At 45.6% G+C, this 19301-nt stretch overlaps 1 protein-coding gene across 2 annotated transcripts; it reads left to right on the top strand.

Moving 5' to 3' along the window:
* The first annotated feature begins 5262 nt into the window (after positions 1-5262).
* On the top strand, positions 5263-12862 carry Qng1 (Q-nucleotide N-glycosylase 1). Of its 2 annotated transcripts, NM_001173436.2 has the most exon segments (4): positions 5290-5660; positions 6528-6787; positions 10560-10755; positions 11135-12862. In NM_001173436.2, coding segments are annotated over 4 exon segments (1026 nt in total). In that variant the 5' UTR covers positions 5290-5323; the 3' UTR covers positions 11368-12862.
* Positions 12863-19301: the final 6439 nt, after the last annotated feature.

The raw sequence follows: 19301 nt of genomic DNA on the forward strand, positions 1-19301 counted from the left end.
GGGTACTAGGACCCCTAACTCAGTACAGCAAGCACTTCTCACCAACTGACCTACTTTACTAGCCTCTCAAGAATACTAATAGGGCTTTTTTGAAAGTCGAACCATATCTACTGAAATGTTGGTGGAAATAAGATTTTTCTAGAAACTGAAGTTCTAAGTTTTACTGTATCCATTTGTTTTTGTGGGTACATGGTGTGCCTTGTGCACATGGATGTTAGAACAATTAGGAAGACTAATTTGCTTAACTATAGAAGTCCCACAGATTAATCTGATGATCCTGATAGGTGCCTTTTAACCCATGAGCTATCTATGGTGCCCTATCAACTTTTTTTTTTTAAGATTTGTTTATTTATATATGTGAATACACTGTCCTGTTCAGACACATCAGGAGAGAGCATCAAATCCTATTACAGATGGTTGTGAGCCACCATGTGGTTGCTGGGAATTGAACTCAGGACCTCTGGAAAAGCAGTCAGTGCTCTTAACTGCTGAGCCATCTCTCTAGCCCCCCCCCCCCCAACTCTTAATGTGTTCTTTTTATTCTATTTTTTTTAGGACAGGATAGCTGTGTAACACACCTCACCAACCCTCCTGACTGGTCCTTAGGCCTCCTGAAAGCAGAGAATACAATGTTGTAACCCCATAGCAAGCCTGGCACAGTTACGGGATACTGCAGAATTATTAGAAAACATTGCAATGGTTCTCAAATTGAATTATTAGAGCCAACAAAATCAAAGGTTAATCAAATCTAGGGGCTAGCTGTCACTTGTCACACAAGCCTTTGGACCCGAGTTCAGTACCCAGAACCCACAAAATTGTCCTCTGATCTCCACTTGTAGAGATGATCAGTGTGCCCACCCATGTCATACACAAAATTTAGTGGAATCTCAGTGTACATTTAAAACGGTTTTTAATACAAATTCACAGCACCAAAGAGACAGGAAGGATTGAAGACCAGCTGCTTGAGAGGCCCTGACGTAATGAAGTAAATTAGTAGGCTGCACCTCAACTAAAGCAGTTTCACTTTAGAGTGGAGGGGCAATATTCCGGGGTGTGGTGATGTGTATTGCCTGTGGGAGATATTCTACATTGGATTAGTTGACATGGGAAGAGACATCTAAAATGCAGGCATGGCCTTCCTATAGAGTCTGAGACTGACTGCAAACAGTTGTGAATGGCTAGCTCAAGCTCCTGATGGACTCTTCAAACTAGGCCAAAGTAAATTCAAGTTTTCTTGTCAGGTGTTTTGACATCCCTAAGATAACACGCTGTTACTCAGACCCCACCCATCCCTCTGTGGGACTGAGTGAGGCACCGAGGTGGAATGCAGAGACTGTTCTGAAGTCCTCTCTCTCCACCTTGTTTTTGAGGCAAGGTCTCTTCCTGCCTCTGCCGCTGCATTGTACACTCCAGGTGACCAGTTGCATGTATATATACATTCTGCATGTATCAAGCATGTAGCTAGTTCTCTCCATACTATCTGGAAGTATTCGGGACCTCAAACTGCAGTTATAAAAGTAGGCACTGTCAATCTGTGTACAAATGGATATTTCTCCAAGTTTAGTAATTTAAGGAGGAAAAGAAATCTGCCTTGAAGACAATAGACCCTTATGTCTGAGGACTGGACATAGGAGCTATCCCCTACCCTCTCCTGGAGTGTATCTGACCAGTACTATTGTTTGTTTTCTGAAAAGTTTCCTTGCTATTTTATAGTATAAAATAAAGTATAACAAAATTTTTAAACAGGGAACCAGTCTCAGTTGGGGTGGCTGTATGTGCAAATACATTGGAAAATACAAACGTTGATGGTGATGATTGGCTTTGTCTGGATGAAGAGATACTGAGATGGGTAAAACATACCCTTAGGATGTTCCTTTGAGGACATTTCCAGAAACTAGAATATATGAAAACTGAATTAATGAAGTAATCAATGGCTTAACTCAAAGTGGATTCAGAGTTTGAGGAGATACTGTGGTAAGATTGTGGAAGATGGAAAAAGGTGGAAAAAGTTGGCTGCTTTGGGGAAAAAGAGCACATGTGCCTGAATTTGGTTTGTAACAAAGGACGGCCTTGGTCATGCTACTTTCACCTGTGAAACTTTCTTTTGTCCTCTCGATTTCTTTGTTTTGTATTTTTGAGACTGGATCTCTACATAGCCGCTGCTGTCCTGGAAATCACTATGTAGGCAGTCCGGCCTTCAGTCTACAGAGAATCCACCTCTCTGCCTTTCTAGTGCGGGCCGTAGAGGCATGTGCCACCACATATGACCTAAACTATTTAAGTGCTTGCCATAGTCTACCATTACAAAAAATAGAAGCACTAGGAGTAATTGCCATCAGGAGGTTGATGTTTAGTGCTTCAGAATGATACCTGTCGTTGATGACTGTCAGCTGAGCTCCATAGCAAAACTTTCTAAAGCACCAATACAGATGGCAGATTAAATCTTGCTAACTACAGTCATGTGTGTGCTCAGTGCTCTGCCCTCCGAGGCCAGAAGAGGGCGACAGATCACAAACAGTTGTGAGTCACCATGCAGATGCTAGGAAGTAAACCCAGGTCTTCAAGAAAAGTAGCGGAGGGTAGGGGAAAGTAATTGCAGAGGGAGCAGTTTCCGGCCACCTCTCAGGTCCCTTGTCACTATAAAGTTGGGGAACTGTCCTGGCTGTGTTCCAGGGGTTCTAATAAGTTGTGTTCTCCTTTTCACTTGTCTCTAGGAGGGTTTTTTTTAACTTCCTAATTTCGTGGATGATTCACTGTTCAAAAATATATTTTATAACATGGACTTTGTCGTTGCTGAGGGTTTGTGTACCAGCTCTGGAGAAGGCATCATCCCGATGAGATTTTAAAAATGTGTATTTCCTGTCTATTGGGTGGAATGTTCTGTATACTTGTGTTAGGTTGACCCAGAATGCGTTTTAGCTCTGATGTTTATTTGCTTAGTGTTTGGGAGTTCTAGCTATAAGAGTAGGGCACTGAAGCTCCGACTATTCCTGTGTCAATAACTATGAAGCACTAATACCTCAAATTATGTGTTTTATAAAACGGGGGACTTCCGTACTCAGTCTGTGAAGTGCTTCTCTGGAGGTATCGTTCGTGACATCGTACGTGGCATCCCTTTTTCTTTTTTTCACTTAGCTGGGGTTTGACATTTACTTTACTGGATATTTGCTTCGTAGTTTGTTTTACATTCTTTGGTAGGAGTTTGGTTTTATCGTTGCTAAATGTGCTTTAGGACACAGAATATTACCGGCGTTTGTTTTCTCTACTGAGTTCTATCAAACTTTCGAGGAGGATCTCATCAGTTCCATTCCATAAAACAGAAAGTGAAGGAACACCACCAAGTTCATTTTACAGAGACGATACTATCATTCTCACACCAAAACCAGGTAAAGGCACACCTTACAGACTACTTCTCTTTAATGAACACAGACACAAAACACTTGCAAACTGAATTTAGAAATACATCGAAGGAGATTAAACATTATGACCAACTAGGGTTTTTTGTGGAGAGGCATTTGGCTCAGCATCAGTAAATCAATAAATGTAATACACTATACAAACAAACAAACACAGAAACCCATGCATAATCTCATGACGAAAAGACTTTGTTTTGTTTTACGAAGTTCAATATGGCTTTGTGGTAGTGTCCTGAAGGTGTTAGGACAGACTGGACCACACTTCAAAATAACAGAGGTTATATTACAATAAACCCATAACCAAAATTAAATGGACAGAGCTTTTCTTCTAAATTCAGGAATGAGACAGGTTGCTCCTCCACACCCCACTCTGTCAAGAAACTGCTACAAGTCTAAGCTATGGAAATCAGACCAAAGTACATGATAAGAAGAATAGGAAAAGAATCAAACTATTCCTATTTGCAAATGGTGTGATTCTATACTTACAAGACGTTGTAGAGGAGCTTGAGAGATGGCCCAAAAGTGAAGAAAGAGGACTGGCTGCTCTTCCAGTGGACCCAGCACCCACGTGGCTGCTCACAATCTCTCCTAACTCCGGTTCCAGGGGATCCATGCTCCAAGGCCACATCTGGAAGGCCTTGCCTCAAAATAACTATGAGAAACTCCCAAAGAATAAAAACATACTTTTACACTAATTCTGCATGTCTAGACATCTTTGGATCATTTCAACATTGACCAATGTATCTATTAATAAGTATGTTAAGATGTGAGGGGCTTGGGGTAGTGCTTTATAATTTCTACTTGGTTCTAGGTAACCCTCAAGAGATGACTTGTCACAGTTCATAATCAATTGAAAGTCTAGGGGTTGGGGATTTAGCTCAGTGGTAGAGCGCTTGCCTAGCAAGCGCTAGGCCCTGGGTTCGGTCCCCAGCTCCGAAAAAAAAGAAAAAGAAAAAAAGAAAAAAGAAAGTCTATTGCAGGGGTTGGGGATTTAGCTCAGTGGTAGAGCGCTTGTCTAGGAAGCGCAAGGCCCTGGGTTCGGTCCCCAGCTCTGAAAAAAAGAACCAAAAAAAAAAAAAAAAGTCTTCAGAGACCAAGGTGTGATTCCAAGTGTCCAGGTCCACAGTTTTTAAAGGCAGAAAACATGTCCAGGTATTTTGCTAGGCAGCTCTACAAGGGTTTCCCAGAAGCCTTAAGTTTTAACAGAAGCTAAGTTGGCTAGCTGACCTTTGGTTCACTGCATACGGTTGGGTAATTTTCCACAGGATTCTCCATCAAGATCAGATTCTAAACCTGAAACTGCCCTAAGCCACAATACAAGATGGAGGAACTTCTGCACTGTCTTGCTAGGTCACAACTTGATGCCCAGAACGACTGGCGTTAGTGTCTGGTTCATACAGTTCCCTTGACTTAGCCTGATAGGCAAACACAGGCAAACATTTCCAGCTAGGCCATCGCTTGGTGGTGGGGAACCTCACCGATCCAGTCATTCTCCTTTCCTTGCAAACCTGGAATCACCATCACTCTTGTCAGATACAGGACCCTCGGGCACAGGGTTTAACAGAACTGTGCCCCACCCCCCCACCCCCCCACCCCCTCCCGGGTACTCAGTGTAGGGACACAGGCCCTCCTGGGGGGTGTGCTGTGCGGCCCAGTATCCTGCGCGCTGGCTGCGGTCTGAGGCCTGTCTACACCTCGCCTCCGGGTGACGCGGGAGAGAAACTTGAGTCCCCACGACTCGCGCGATCCTAAGCCTTCCTCAAAGACCCGAATGCGACGGGGACGCGACAAGAAACAAGTCAGCTGCACCCCCAGCCACTGAGGCCGGCCGGAAGTCTCCCGCGGCAACTTCCGGTCCTCAGGCCCGGAAGTGGGTCCAAGTGCTTGGCCCACAGGGCGAGGGTAGCATGGAGGCGCCGATGCCACTGCCGCCGCGCGAGTCCGCTAGGTTCGTGGCCGAGAATAGTCGCGACGTGGGCGTGGACCGCGAGGGCGTGCGCAGGGTGGCCGAGCTGCTGCTGCCCGCGGCTGTGGCGTGGCGCCTGGAGCAATGGAAGGCCCTGCACGAGCTCAACCCGCGCGGGTCCGACGAGGCCGCGCTCGACTGGGTGTTTATGGTGGACTCCCTCAACTTCTCCTTCTGGGCCGAGCGGGAGGAACGCAAGTGTGAGGTGCGCTACGGCGGGACGGCGTACACCGGCTACTGGGCCCTGTGCGCCGCCGTCAACCGCGCGCTCGACCAAGGTGGGTGCCGCCCGGCATGCTGCGGGAGGTGACCTCTGCCCAAAGCCCGACTGAAGCAATGGATGGCCGTCAGCCGAGGAGGCAAAGCCAATTTTCCTTTAAAAAATAAAATAAGTTATTTTAACTTGGGCATAGTGCTCCTGCCTACAAGCCCAGTCCTCCAGGCTGAGGCAGGAGGATCGCTCTTGGGCCAGCCCGAGAGCTATGTAGTTTAAGGCCAGTCCCATAGAGAGCGGGACCCTGTCACAGAAGAGCAAATGAAAGAAATGAACACTTGTCTGAAGAAGAAAAGGACAGACTGTGGAATGTTTTAAAAGGTACACGCCACGCCATTGTGTGTAGTGATTGAGTAAGTACACAGAGCGGAGTTTCGTGTGTTGTGTGTGTACCTTAGAGATGCGTGTCTGGGGGCACATTCGGTTGTTTATTCTGTTTGTGTGGGTGTTACGCCTGCATGCACGCCCGTGCTCCATTTGCATGCGGTGTCCACGGAGGCCAAAGAGGGTGTCGATCCCCTAGGGCTGCAGTTCCAGAGGGCTGTGGAATGAACTACCGTGTGAGTGCTGGGGAATGAACCCTAGCCCTCTGAAAGAAAGATCAGTGCAGGTACCTACCTGCTGGGCTACCTCTCCAGCCCTGATTTTTTTTTTAAAAGACAGTCTCATTAAATAGTCCTGTCCTATGTGGAATTCAGACTACACTGGCCTCGAACTCAACAGGGATCCCAGCCAACTTCCTCTGCATCGTGAGTGCCCCAGATTAGGCCAGCGCCACTACACTCCAACTTCTTCAATGTGAATTTGATTTCGTATTATTTGCACCTTGTAAAAAATAAAAATAAAAATCTGTGAATTTTCTCTTTTAAAGGGATACCGGTGACTAGCGCCTCCTATTACGCCACAGTGACCCTCGATCAGGTGCGGAATATATTTCGTTCAGACACAGCTGTGCCCATGCCTTTACTAGAAGAGAGACATCGAATTCTCAATGAAACTGGGAAGATTCTGCTGGAGAAGTTTGGAGGCTCTTTTCTTAATTGTGTCCAAAAAAGTGGAAAAAGTGCCCAGAAGTTAATGCACCTCATTGTGGAGAACTTTCCTTCTTACAGAGACGAGGCGTGGTTTGAGGTGAGCTGGTTACTGAGGGGTTTCAGCAGTTGTGATAATTCGGAGTTAGTGCTTTTCCTTCCGAAGCCAGTTTTAAGGCAACTTAAAATCCGAAGTTTGTTTACTGTGGACAAGGAGCAATAACAAAATTCGTTTAAAGTCTGTTCCTTTTTATGTTTATGTCAGGGGTTTCCTTTATTTTTGTCTTTTATTCCTTTAAACTGTTTCAGCCCTCCGTACGAGGCTGTCACTGCAAGGTGAGGAAGCACAAAAAGTTCACAGAGTTGGGTGGAAATCGGAATGCAGAATGTACGCCGGTTTTTCTCTAGGAAAAAATGTATTTCTTGAAAAGCTCGGTATGGGTTTTCTTTCTTTCTTCCTTCCTTTCTTTCTTTCTTTCTTTCTTTCTTTCTTTCTTTCTTTTTTTTCTTTTTTCTTTTCGGAGCTGGGGACCGAACCCAGGGCCTGTACCACTGAGCTAAATCCCCAACCCCATGGGTTTTCTTTCTTACACACTGTTCTTTTATAGTAATTTGTTCTGTGGTACAAAAAAAATTAAACAATGGGCGTTTGTCTGATGTTCCTAGTATAGCCCTAAGTTTCATTTTTGTAAAATTCCTTGGGGATCCTCGTCGCCGAATCTTTTTTGGTTTTGATCTATTTATTCTGTGTGGGCTGGGGGCTCTCCGCTTCCTGCACTGTGCCTTTTGGCTATGCCTGTGAGGGTGCCACTCCTTCCCAACTCTGCCTTTTCTGAGTTGCTGCTGGTCCTGGTATTTTATCACAGCGCGCTCGCGCACGCACGCACGCACGCACGCACGCGCGCACGCACACACACACACCCCAACACTCCCCACCCTGCCCCCAGATTTGTTTCCTTTTTGGATATGTTTATTTTGTGTATGAATGTTTGATTGTGTATATGTGCCATGTGCAGACCTAGAACCCACAGAGTTCAGAAGAGGGTATTGAGTCCCCAGGGACAGGAGTTAGGAAGATTGTAAATCACCACATGGGTGCTGGGATCCAGCCTCCTCCCACCCCAAATTCCTTAATAGTGGCTCCCCCCCCCCAATAGTGGCTTTTTTAAAAACTATTTTTATTTTATATGCATTGGTGTTTAACCTGCATGTGTGTCTGAGTAAGGGCATCAGATCACCTGGAACTTGAGTCACACACACACTTGTGAGCTTCTGTGTGGGTGCTGAGAATCGAACCTGGGTCCTCTGAAAGAGCAGCCAGTGCTCTTAACCACTGAGCTCATCTCCCCAGCCCCCATATAGTGGCTTCAGAAAAGGTAATTTCATACAAGTAGGTCTGGATCGATGGTACTGGGTAAACCTTAAGGCTAAGTAATCGGTTGCTTCCCATTATGATGGAGTGGTTTTACATGCTATCGTTTTCTAGGTATTTACATTTTATTTGAGATTTTTACATTTTTACTTATATGTGTGCACAGGAGTGTGCATGTGTATTTCATGCATATGTAGGCCTACATGTATACTGTCAGGCGTGCCAGGACACCCATGTCAGAGGACAGCTTTTAGGAGTCCATTCTGTGTCTTCTCTGTGGTGCTCATGGACTGAATTCAGTTTATTGGGCTTCATCCTCATCAGTCTTTTAGATGTTTTCTTTGTTTTTGTGATCTTGAAGTCAAATCAGGGCTTCTAGGACGCCAACAAGTCCTCTTCCACTGAGCAACACTTCCCGCCCACTTGAAGAGTTTCTGTATGGGGTTTTCCCTAAAATCAATTTCCGAGGGTGCATGGAGCTGCACACAGCTACTCTCAGCACTTGGGAGACAACAGGAGGATGGAGTTCAGGCTAGCCAGGTTACACTGAGTGATCTTGTCACACACACCGGTTACTTCTGATGTTCGCTACTGAAGATGTTCTTTCAGGTGATAGTGTTGTTTTGAGAGCCAATTCTTGATTATTTTAGAACATGAATTAAGGTTATAACCATTGGCACTGTCTTAGGGTTTTATTGTTGTTAAGAGATACCATGACCACTGAAACTCTATTATAAAGATAAACATTACTGGCTTACAGTTCAAAGGTTCAGTCCATTATCATCATGGTGGGAAGCATGGCATCATGCAGACAGACACGGTGCCAGAGAAGGAGCCAAGAGTTCTACATCTTGATCCTCAGGCAGCAGAAGGAGATTGTGTAGCTTGAGCTTCAGAGACTTCAAAGCCCTCCCCTACAGTGACACACTTCCTCTAGTAAGGCCACACCTCCTAATAGTGCCACTCCCTATGGGCCAAGCTTTCAAACACTTGAGTCTACAGTGACCATTCCTATTCAAACCACCAGAGCAGTTAAGTCTATATGTGAGAGAGAGAGAGAGAGAGAGAGAGAGAGAGAGAGAAAGAGAGAGAGAGAGAGAGAGAGTGTGTGTGTGTGTGTGTGTGTGTGTGTGTGTGTGTGTGTGTGTGTGTGTGTGGTTTTATGGAGAGACTTGAGTGTGGAGAAATGCTAAAGAGGTCAGGTCCTGACTTCATCTTTGGTAAAAGTGAGCCTTTTCCCCCAGACCTGGGGATTAAACCTGGTACTTCATGCACGCACTCTAGACAAGTCCTCACTATGATGTCTCTAGTCTGTTACTTAGTCTTCCTGAGTTAAATTATATCCATGACCTTATTCTGTGTTTAATATAACTAGCAGTTTTCTTACATAGACTCCACAGGGACTTTTACCCAGTGGTAGGTTTGATAAGACCTGGCTGACTGTCGTTCAGCTGTGTCTTTATCTCTATAAAGTAAGCGTGTTATTTGAAATGAAACAGTTTAAAAGTCACTGTTGTGACTTTCTTCCATCAAAAGCCCAGAGAATTATTTTCTTCATACTCCATTAGTTTATACAGTGAGTGAGTTGTGTCCCAGGTAGAGAAGCATCTTCTTTATTGTGCTTGGAAGTGAACTTAGGACAGGTGCTTAGCTGCTGGGCCATACGCCCAGTCACAGATAAGCATGTTTTCAATTAAAGAAATTAAGACAATGTTGTCTGCACACAAAGATTATAACTCATTGGGTTATGGTAACATTGACATGACTGATATTGAAATAGGTGCTGGGGGCCGGAGTGTTGGCTCAGAGTATGCACTACTGTCCCAGAGGACCCGAGCCTGATTCCCAGCACCTGTGTTGGGCAGCTCACCACCACCTGTGGCTTCAACTCCGGCTCTCTGACACCTCTGGCTTCTGCAGGCATCCATCCACACATGTGGCATTTACTCACAGACACACGTGTATGAAAATGATTAAAAATCTTCAAAAAAAGAAAATACTAGGGTCTAAGGACAGAGCTCAGTGCTGGTCCTGTGCTCAGGAACCCAGAGATTGATCCCTGGGACTGAGGATTGGGAGGAGGACAGGAGGAAAAAGAAAGTGAATGCTGATTAGCAGTGATACCAGGAGGGAATAGGTTATGTACCTTGGGGAAAAAAACAAAAAGAATGTATAGTGATAATGTTAATTAGATACTTGTAAAAAGTTTTTTTGTTGCAGGGCTTGGTGGCACATGACTTTAATCCCAGCATTCTAGAGGCAGAGGCAGGCAGATCTCTTGAGTTAGAGGCCAACTTGGTCCCCAGAGTGAGTTCTAGGACAGCCAGAGCTATACAGAGAAGCCATGTCTCAAAAACCAAAAGAGGAAGAAACAAAAAAGTGTTCCAGCAAGTGCCCGGCTTTGGTGTTCGGTGTTGAGCCTACGTCTCCATCCAGTACCCTCTTAAGTAGTATGCAGTAAGATTCCGGGAACCACAGTAACGTCTTCTCCAACCGCCAGGGGAAAAGGATCTCCTTTTATAAACGAGCGCAGATCCTCGTGGCGGACACGTGGAGTGTTCTGGAGGGCAAGGGAGATGGCTCCTTCGAGGACATCTCCAGCATCACCATGTTTGCTGACTACAGGCTGCCTCAGATTCTCGCACACCTTGGTGCCCTGAAGTACTCTGACGAGTTACTGAAGAAGCTTCTAGAAGGTTCGCAGTCCAGCATCGTGTTTGCTACTCTGTGGTCTGTGGCTGGGTTGTTTAGTCTGAGCTACGAGCAGCAGAGGAAAAGCATTGAGAGAATGCAGGCATGGTGTGGGGTGGCTTCCAGCACTGAGGAGACAGAAGCAGGAGGGTGGTGAGTTCCAGAGCAGCGTGGGCTGCACAGGGAGATCCCTGTTCAGTTTAGGGCTGGGGGGATTTATTTGAGGAACTGGTTAGTTTATTTGAGGAACTAGTTAGCAAATGCAGAGTGAGTGTTGGGACAAGCAGAGCAGACAGAGCCTCCATTGGCTGAATTTAACTTGTAATTTTATGTGAACAGATAGGTTTCTAAATAATTATTTTCTTTCCTCCTTAATTCATGCAGGAGAAATGCTCTTAAATGGAGATAAACAAGAAGTGGAAATTAGAGGTTGCTCGATTTGGTGTGTCGAGCTGATCCGGGACTGTCTTGTGGAGCTGCTTGAAAAAAGGGGTGAAAGCCCTCCTGTTGAGGTCAATGCGATTCTTCTGGACTATCATCTGTGGGACTATGCCCGCGAGCACAGGGACGGCATGAAGGGGGTCCCGTTCCATCGCACGCGCTGCATATACTACTGACCCTGAGCGGAGTGGGTCCACTTGAAACACTTGACTTTTACATCATAATTCACACGTCTGATTCACTATAAAGGTAGAAATTACGCTGGGCGCCGGTGGTGCACACCTTTAGTCCCAGCACTCGGGGCACGGAAGCAGGTCGACCTGTGAGTTCAAGGAGAGCCTGGTCTACAGAGTGCGGACAGCCAGGGCTACACAGAGGAAACAAGGAAAAGGACAGGTGGAAGATAGAAATCGCAGGAATAGGCCATTCACTGTCCAGTCGCCATTCTTTTCTTTTGTCATAGATTATGTTCCCATAATCATGTTGCATAGCCTTCAGAGTTAACGTCCACGTCTTCAGTTGGTAGCATTTCTCAACTGTTAATCATTTAATCATTTTCTTCCTTTTTCTCCTTTTGCTTTAATGGTCCCAGGGATTAAGCCTATGACCTTGTATATGCTGAGTAAGTGCTCTACCACTGAGTCGCATTCCTAGCTTAGTTATTTTCTGTCTAGTTTAATATTGGGCTGGAGAGATGGTTCAGCGGTTAAGAGCACTGACTGCTCTTCCAGAGGTCCTGAGTTCAATTCCCAGCAAACACATGGCACCTCACAACTGTAACTCCAAGATTTGACACCCTCACACAGACATAATACAGGCAAAACACCAATGCACATGAAATAAAAATAAATTTTTAAAAATAATTTAATATTAAGTAGAGATAGTCTTTGATGCATGAACTATTGCTATTATAGCTTTTTTTTTTTTTTTTTGTTCTTTTTTTTTTTCGGAGCTGGGGACCGAACCCAGGGCCTTGCGCTTCCTAGGCAAGCGCTCTACCACTGAGCTAAATCCCCAACCCCAAACTATTGCTATTATAAAAGTCGGTTGTGAACGCTTGGTACGGTGTCACATACCACCATACGTATGGTGGGGATGGAATCCCAGCACTCAGAGGATGGAGGCTGGAGGATCGTGAGTTTTAGGCCATCCTGGACCACTCATAAGGCAAAAATAGATGCTTCTCCACTCGGGGCATTTGCTTCTCTTGTAGAGGGCACAAGTTTGGTTCCCGGCACACATGTTGGGCACTAACAGCTCCTGGTAACTCTAGCTCCCAGAGAGCTGGTACTCTGCAGGACTCCATTGTCAAACGCACACATAAAATGAAAGTCTTAAAAGTAGGGCTAAGGATGCAGTGCAGTTGGTGAAGTGCCTGCCTGCCAGGCCGAAGGCCCTGGGCTCAGTAGACAGCACTGTGTGAAACCAAGTGTGTGCTGTCACCTTCCAGGAATCCCAGCACTGAGGTAAACTCAGGGAGGTCAGAAACTGAGCGAACGGGCCAACCCGGAATACTTAAGACCTTGTGTTTTTAATACAGATTTAATTCATTGAGAATTTTCTACACTGTACTTTGATCGTATTCACTCCCTAACTCCTGCCAGATTCACCCTCATCTCACCAACTCCAAGACCCGATCTTAGAAAAATAAAGATCAATCTTTGCATTTTATTTTGGGCTTTTTGTTGGTAATAGTGAGTTTTGAACATAATGGCTCTTCAGTTTTGAATATCTAAGTGTTTGTTTTTAGACTTTATTGGAATTCAGTTCAGATCTTTGAAACTGCTTAAACCCGGAATGGAATATATTATTCACATGGAATTTGCTACAGGGCACTACACACACCTCTAGTCCCGACACTCAGGAGGCAGGATCTCTGTTTAAGGCCAGCCTGGTCCACAGAGTGAGTTCCAGGATAGCTAGGGCTACACAGAGAAAGCCTGTCTGGAAAAACAAAAGACTTTGCCAAGTGCGGTTTAAGAGGGTTTACAGCGGGATGATTGACTGTCACAGAGGTAGGCTAAGTGCACAGGTGAGCACCTGCTAACGGTCCCGCCCCCACTCCGCCCTTCCCCTACAGTTGGCTGAACCCACGGTGCCGGCAGACTCCACCCACCCTTGGAAACTTCCTGTAACTGCGTAAACCTGGGTTAGGTGCTCTGTGTCTAAGCACCTTGCTGCCATCTGCTGGAAATTTGTGACAGCAGGGACCGCATGTGAAAGGGTCTCCTTTCATTCTTTTTTTTTTTTTTTTTTCTCGGAGCTGGGGACCGAACCCAGGGCCTTGTGCTTGCTAGGCAAGCGCAAATCCCCAACCCCTAAGGGTCTCCTTTCAAGTAGCTGTGCCTGTGATCCTATGCCCATCCAGAGGTTTGGTGGTAACAGTATCAGCGAGGCACTGTCATCCAGTGTCCTTGCCTGTGATTGGCTTGTTAGTGGGAGGAAACCCCTCCCTTCCTTTGAGGGATTTTCTGTCAAAGCTTGACAACTGAAACAGTGGTACCCTTTGTTTTATTCCTTTCAATCTTGGGAATAGAACCCAGGAGGTCTGACACACCAGGCCAGCATTGACCGCAGGGCCACACCCTCGCGCTGCTGTAGCCAACTCCAGGACCCAGAGCTCTGCTGGGCTTCGATCCCCGTTCTGTGAAGTTCCTGCTTGAGATAAAGAACACGTTACATTTTCAATTCCTTTCCTGTCAAGTGTTGAGTCTCTTCTTACCATCATGTGGGGCCCAAGACTAGGCATCTTCACCTACTGAACCATCTTCCCGACCCTCAATTTGTTTTCTGTAACTCAAAAGGATTATAACTGATGGTTTTCAAGTTAATTTCTCTACTCTTTCTCTCTGAGACACGAGTTCATTATCTAGTCCTTGCTGATAACTCACTGTGTAGAGAAGGCTGGCTTCAAACTCACCGTTCTCTACCTGCCTCTGCCTTCTGAATGCAGACATTAAAGGTGTACACCATCATGCCCGGTAGACATATTTTAAAAGACTTAGCAATATGTGTGTGTGCACGCGCGTGCGTTCTCACTAGGTGCACCATGTATACACAGGTACCTGCAGAGATCAGAGGTGCCAGACTCCCCTGTAACTGGACTTAAAGGAGGTAATAAGATACCTGATGTAGAACCAAACCAGAACCAAACCAAAGTCCTCTGAAAGGAAGTACACACTCTTAACTGCTCCAGCTCCTGGGGAAGGTAGCTTTCACTGATGCTACTACTCATGGTTCTGACTACACCGTACCATTTGCCTCTGATGTTACTCCAGCAAAACAGAGGCACACTGAATTCAGGGCCCCTGAAGTGGAAACTTAAGGGTTCCTTGGAAAGTTGGTTGGAGGGGTTGGGGGTTTAGCTCAGTGGTAGAGCGCTTGCCTAGCAAACGCAAGGCCCTGGGTTCGGTCCCCAGCTCCGAAAAAAAAAAAAAAGAAAAAAAAGAAAGTTGGTTGGATGATGTTTTGCTGGGGCAAACACGTGAGGGAATGTTTTGTTAAAGTGGACACAGGCGTGAAAGGCCAAGGCAGATTCGTGAAGGAATGTTTCCCTGAAGCAGACACGAGAGAGGATACGCTGCTAAAGCAAGCACGTGAAAGGAGCCTCTGGTGGGGGGTGGGTTACAAAGAAGATTAAAGTGTTTAATCTTAAACGTCATTAAAAGTAAGATTTAAAAAAAGAAACTAAAGTTACAGGCCACTTTCAGAAATTGTTTTTTCTCTGCTACAGATGTAGTGTGCATTTGGAAGCCAGGCTACCGTCTGTCACAAGTAGCCTTACCCATTTGCTATGACAGAGTTCAAAGTCTGTCAACAAGACTATCTGAAAGAAGGGTTGCAGTCTTAGAACTCTAGAGGCAGAGGCAGGAGGATGGCTGTGAGTTTGTGGTCAGTCTGTGCTCTGTAATGAACTCTACTCTGATCCAGCCTGGACCATGGTACGAGGCCCCATCCAGATGACAACCTCAGTCAGCCTATGAGGAACACAGGACTTCAGGTCTCAGGCAGCAACCGCCAGGATGCTCTAACACAAACTGTTACTTTGATTTTTCTACTGTAAAGAGCAGGTGTGACAGCCACCATTCTTTTCCCCATTCTGTGTGGTCAAGATGGACTAAAGCTCTGTTGGTGCAGGACTCTAACCACTATTTTTGTTACAGGGCTGAAATTCAAACTCCACAGTTCGATTAAGTTGTGCTCTTTGTATTTGTTTTATGAAGACGTCTTTTAGTTTACATGTATGAGTGTTCTGCTCGCTTGTACATGTAGGCAAAATCTGTTGTGCCTGGTGCCAGTTCATTAAATTCGATGAAGCCTAGGTTAAAATGAAGTGGAACGGTAGGTGTTGGGCTGGAGGCGTGGCTCAGCAGTTCCAGCACTAGCTGCTCTTGCACAAGTCTTGGGCTCTATTTCCAGCACCACATGGTGGCTCACAAACATCTGTAACTCCAGATCCATAACCTTGTCTGGCTTCCTGGGGCATGGGGCAAACATGGTACACACACACACACACACACACACACACACACACACATATATATATATATATATATATATATATATATATATATGCAAATGGAGCATTCACACACATAAAAATAAATCTTTTCAAAATATAATAGGTGATCACGGTATCTGAGAAGCCTAGAAACTCTTATTTTGAAAACTAAACCTAGTTTTGGAAAACAAAAATCTCTAAGTTCATAATTACACATACTCCAAGGAAAGAAACTGTAGTATTTGTTTTGGAGATGTTGATAGGGACCAATTTATCACCATCACAGTTGATAAATAAAAGAGAGAACAGAAGCATGGGCCCTCCTATTCCTGTACAAACACCATTTCAGAATAACTTCGTAGAAGGAATCCTTTATTGTAGAATGATTTGAGCTAATAAATGTAAATGACTATTAGAATTTGATCTTGAAATGAATAGATCTTGAAAATGATTATCAGTGACCAATAAAGTCATTAGGTGAAATGCCGATTATTAAGAAAGGTGGCATCGGTGGCAGAGGGGAGTATTAGACACAACTCTACCATATATGAAGGGAAAGATTAAGCATAAATCTGCAGTATGTTAGACACAACTATACATATGGAGGCTGTAGTGGTATGGATGAAAATGGCCTCCAAAAGCAAATAGGAGTGGCACTACTTGAAAGGACTAGGACACATGGCCTTGTTGGAGTGTGTGTGGCCTCGTTGGAGGAAGTGTGTCACTGGGGGTGGGCTTTGAGGTTTCAGATGCTCGAGCCAGGCCTAGTGTCACCCTCTCTTCCTGCTGCCTGCCTACTGAGATGTAGAACTGTCAGCTGCTCTGTAGCGCCACCACCGTGTCTCCCTGTGTGCCACCACACTTCCCACCATGATGACAGTGGACTAGACCTTTGACTTGTAGCTAGCCCCCAGTTACATGTTTTCATTTATAAGAGTTGCTGTGGTCATTGTGTCACATCCCAGCACTAGAAACCTTAAGTAGGAAAGAGGGAGGATGTTAGACTCAACTATACAATATTGGGAGATCCAAACATGATGAGGCCGTAACAGGAAGGGTGGACTTCCCTTATGGAACCCAGAGAGGAGCTTCAGGAAGAGAGAGATGGTGAGAGAGCGGGGGGCGGGGGGGGCGCACACACACACACACACACACACACACACACACACATACACACACACACACACTGCAGTGGCTGTAATAGGGAAAGCCAGGAGGAAGGGCTCTCAGCAGCCTCCTGAGCACCTTTTCTGAAGTCCCTGAGGACTCTTGGGCCAGTCCTATCAAAGCAACTGCTTCTCTCTCTCTATTCTGAGGGAAAGGATGCCTGTCAGGGGACAGAGAAGGAACCAGGATGGCCTCTGGCCCACAGCTGGGAAGGATCAGAGTCTCCAGTCCAGCAATGCTAAAGGAATGGAGGACTTCTCTGAGGCGGGAAGATCCTGTTTCCGTTAATCCTGAGCTGGCCTTAGCCGTGATTTCCACCTTAATGACAATCTCTTTTTTAAGATTTGTTTTTTTATTTATAGGAGTACACTGTCACTGTCTTCAGACACACCAGAAGAGGGCATTGGATCCCATTACAGATGGTTGTGAGCCACCATGTGGTTGCTGGGACTTGAACTCAGGACCTCTGGAAGAGCAGTCAGTGCTCTTAACCACTGAGCCATCTCTCCAGCCCCTTAATTACAATCTTAATTGACATAGAAGCCCAAAGTAGTAAAATTGATCTTGTAAAGGATTCACTAACAGATTTGCTTCAGAGACATTAAGTCACGCACAAGTGATGTTTAGCTAAGGGAGGCCTGCATGCTAAACACCTGAAAGGTAAGTAGATGCTAACCAGGCCTGTTAGAGACCAGGGAATGTAAGGTGCAGGGAGATAAATGCTTACCAGCTAGGATTCACCAGCCTCCAGGCCCTGCTTTCTCTAGGGTAATTCAGGCAGGGTCCCAACTGTCCTAAAGTTCTGCTCTGCCATTAAGTTCCCTGTGCTCTCATCCAGGAAACATAATTCTGCCGAGTGGGCAAGATGAACTTGGTAACAACTATTCCAAAAAGAGTAACACTGGTGTACTTACAATAATTCCAATACTATGTAATCTCTTTGCTACATAAATCCTCTATCTGGCTAAGTGGCCAGACTTTTAGTGCTCTGTAAATTGTTCAAAGTGTAGCCTGGGGCCAGGATCTGAAAGAGGTTTAAGGTTCACAGGGTTTGTGGAATGTGGAAGCCTGAAGAGTATATAATTTAGTAAAATCTGTTGAACTTTCAGCTCTTCCTTGGGTGTTGGCCAACTGGCAAAGCACCATTAAAGAGGTTTCCTTATTTAGTCTCTTAAGTGTGTGCTGTTAGTTCTCAACAGGAAGGTGTGGGGAGCAAGAAGGTGGGTGTGCTCAGTAGGTATTAACTAAAGTTATATTTTATTACGCCGAGGGTCTTCACACAAAGTTCTTACTCCACGTTCCTAGTTATGATCCTAAGCCTATCTCTCCATGGCTGCTCACCTGTGTGACCTATGAAGCTCCAGTCCAGTCTCTAATAGTAATCTCTGTAACTTTAATTTTTTAAAAACCTATGTTTAGGGGTTGGGGATTTAGCTCAGTGGTAGAGCGCTTGCCTAGGAAGCGCAAGGCCCTGGGTTCGGTCCCCAGCTCCGAAAAAAAAGAACCAAAAAAAAAAAAACAAAAAAAAAAAAACTATGTTTAGTGATGGTTCTTAAATGCTTTAACCTCCCCTTTACCCTACCTCCCACCAGAGGTAGTGGGAAAGAAAGGATAGTGGGGTCGGGGTGGGGACTGGACCTGTTTAGAAAGGTTTCTTGGAGCAATTCCTGTCTGTGTTGTCTGGAAATTGGCAGTTCAGTTCATGGGTTAGCAGCAGCGGCTCGATCCACTCACAAACATTTCATGGATGCACTAGCAGTCCAGTTCGGAAGAGTCAGGTTGCAACAGCAGTGACAAGGCCTAGCAGAGACAGCCAGGCTCCAGTCAGCAGGAGGGACAGCAGGAGAAGTTCTCAGCTGTGCCTCTCTCAGGGAAGTGAAGGTCAGGAAAGATTTGAGGCCCACAAGCATTGCACAGCCAGCTGTACCAGCAAGCCGATCTCCGTCTGTGTCACTCTGTGGAGTCCTATTTATACCCTCCCAACGTCACGTGTCCTCCACTTGCCTTACCTCAGCACGTGCATCCAATCAACCTGAGTCCTCAGAGTCCCGACACATGCAGCTCAACTACTCAATGTAATCCATGCGTGTTCTTAGCAAGGAATCCTCCACCACGCGTCCTTTCACGTGTTTGCTTTAGCGGAACATCCTCTCCGGTGTCTGCTCCAGAGAAACGTTTCCTTCACGAGTCTGCCTTAGCTATTCACCTGCGTCCACTTCAGGAAAACACTCCTTCATGTTTTTGCCTGAGCAGAAGACCACCCAACACAACTGACTCTCCAAAAAACCCTCGAGTTTCCTCTTCAAATCTCTGGTTCAAGGGTCAGGACCCCAGGACCACGTTCTTCAGCAGCAGGGCAGATCAAGCTGTCGTCTCCCCACGTCTCCAGCCATCCTGAAGAGGTGAAGAGAGGCATATAGCTCTTGGTCTCTGCTTACGTCA

Source organism: Rattus norvegicus, chromosome 17, assembly GCF_036323735.1.
Source record: "Rattus norvegicus strain BN/NHsdMcwi chromosome 17, GRCr8, whole genome shotgun sequence".
In the NCBI taxonomy this organism is placed as follows: domain Eukaryota; kingdom Metazoa; phylum Chordata; class Mammalia; order Rodentia; family Muridae; genus Rattus; species Rattus norvegicus.

Coding starts and splice junctions, on each gene's coding strand:
- Qng1 (XM_039095848.2), top strand. CDS start 5,324: ATGGAGGCGCCGATGCCACTGCCGCCGCGCGAGTCCGCTAGGTTCGTG. Junction 5,661..6,527: donor CAACCGCGCGCTCGACCAAG/GTGGGTGCCGCC, acceptor TCTCTTTTAAAG/GGATACCGGTGACTAGCGCC.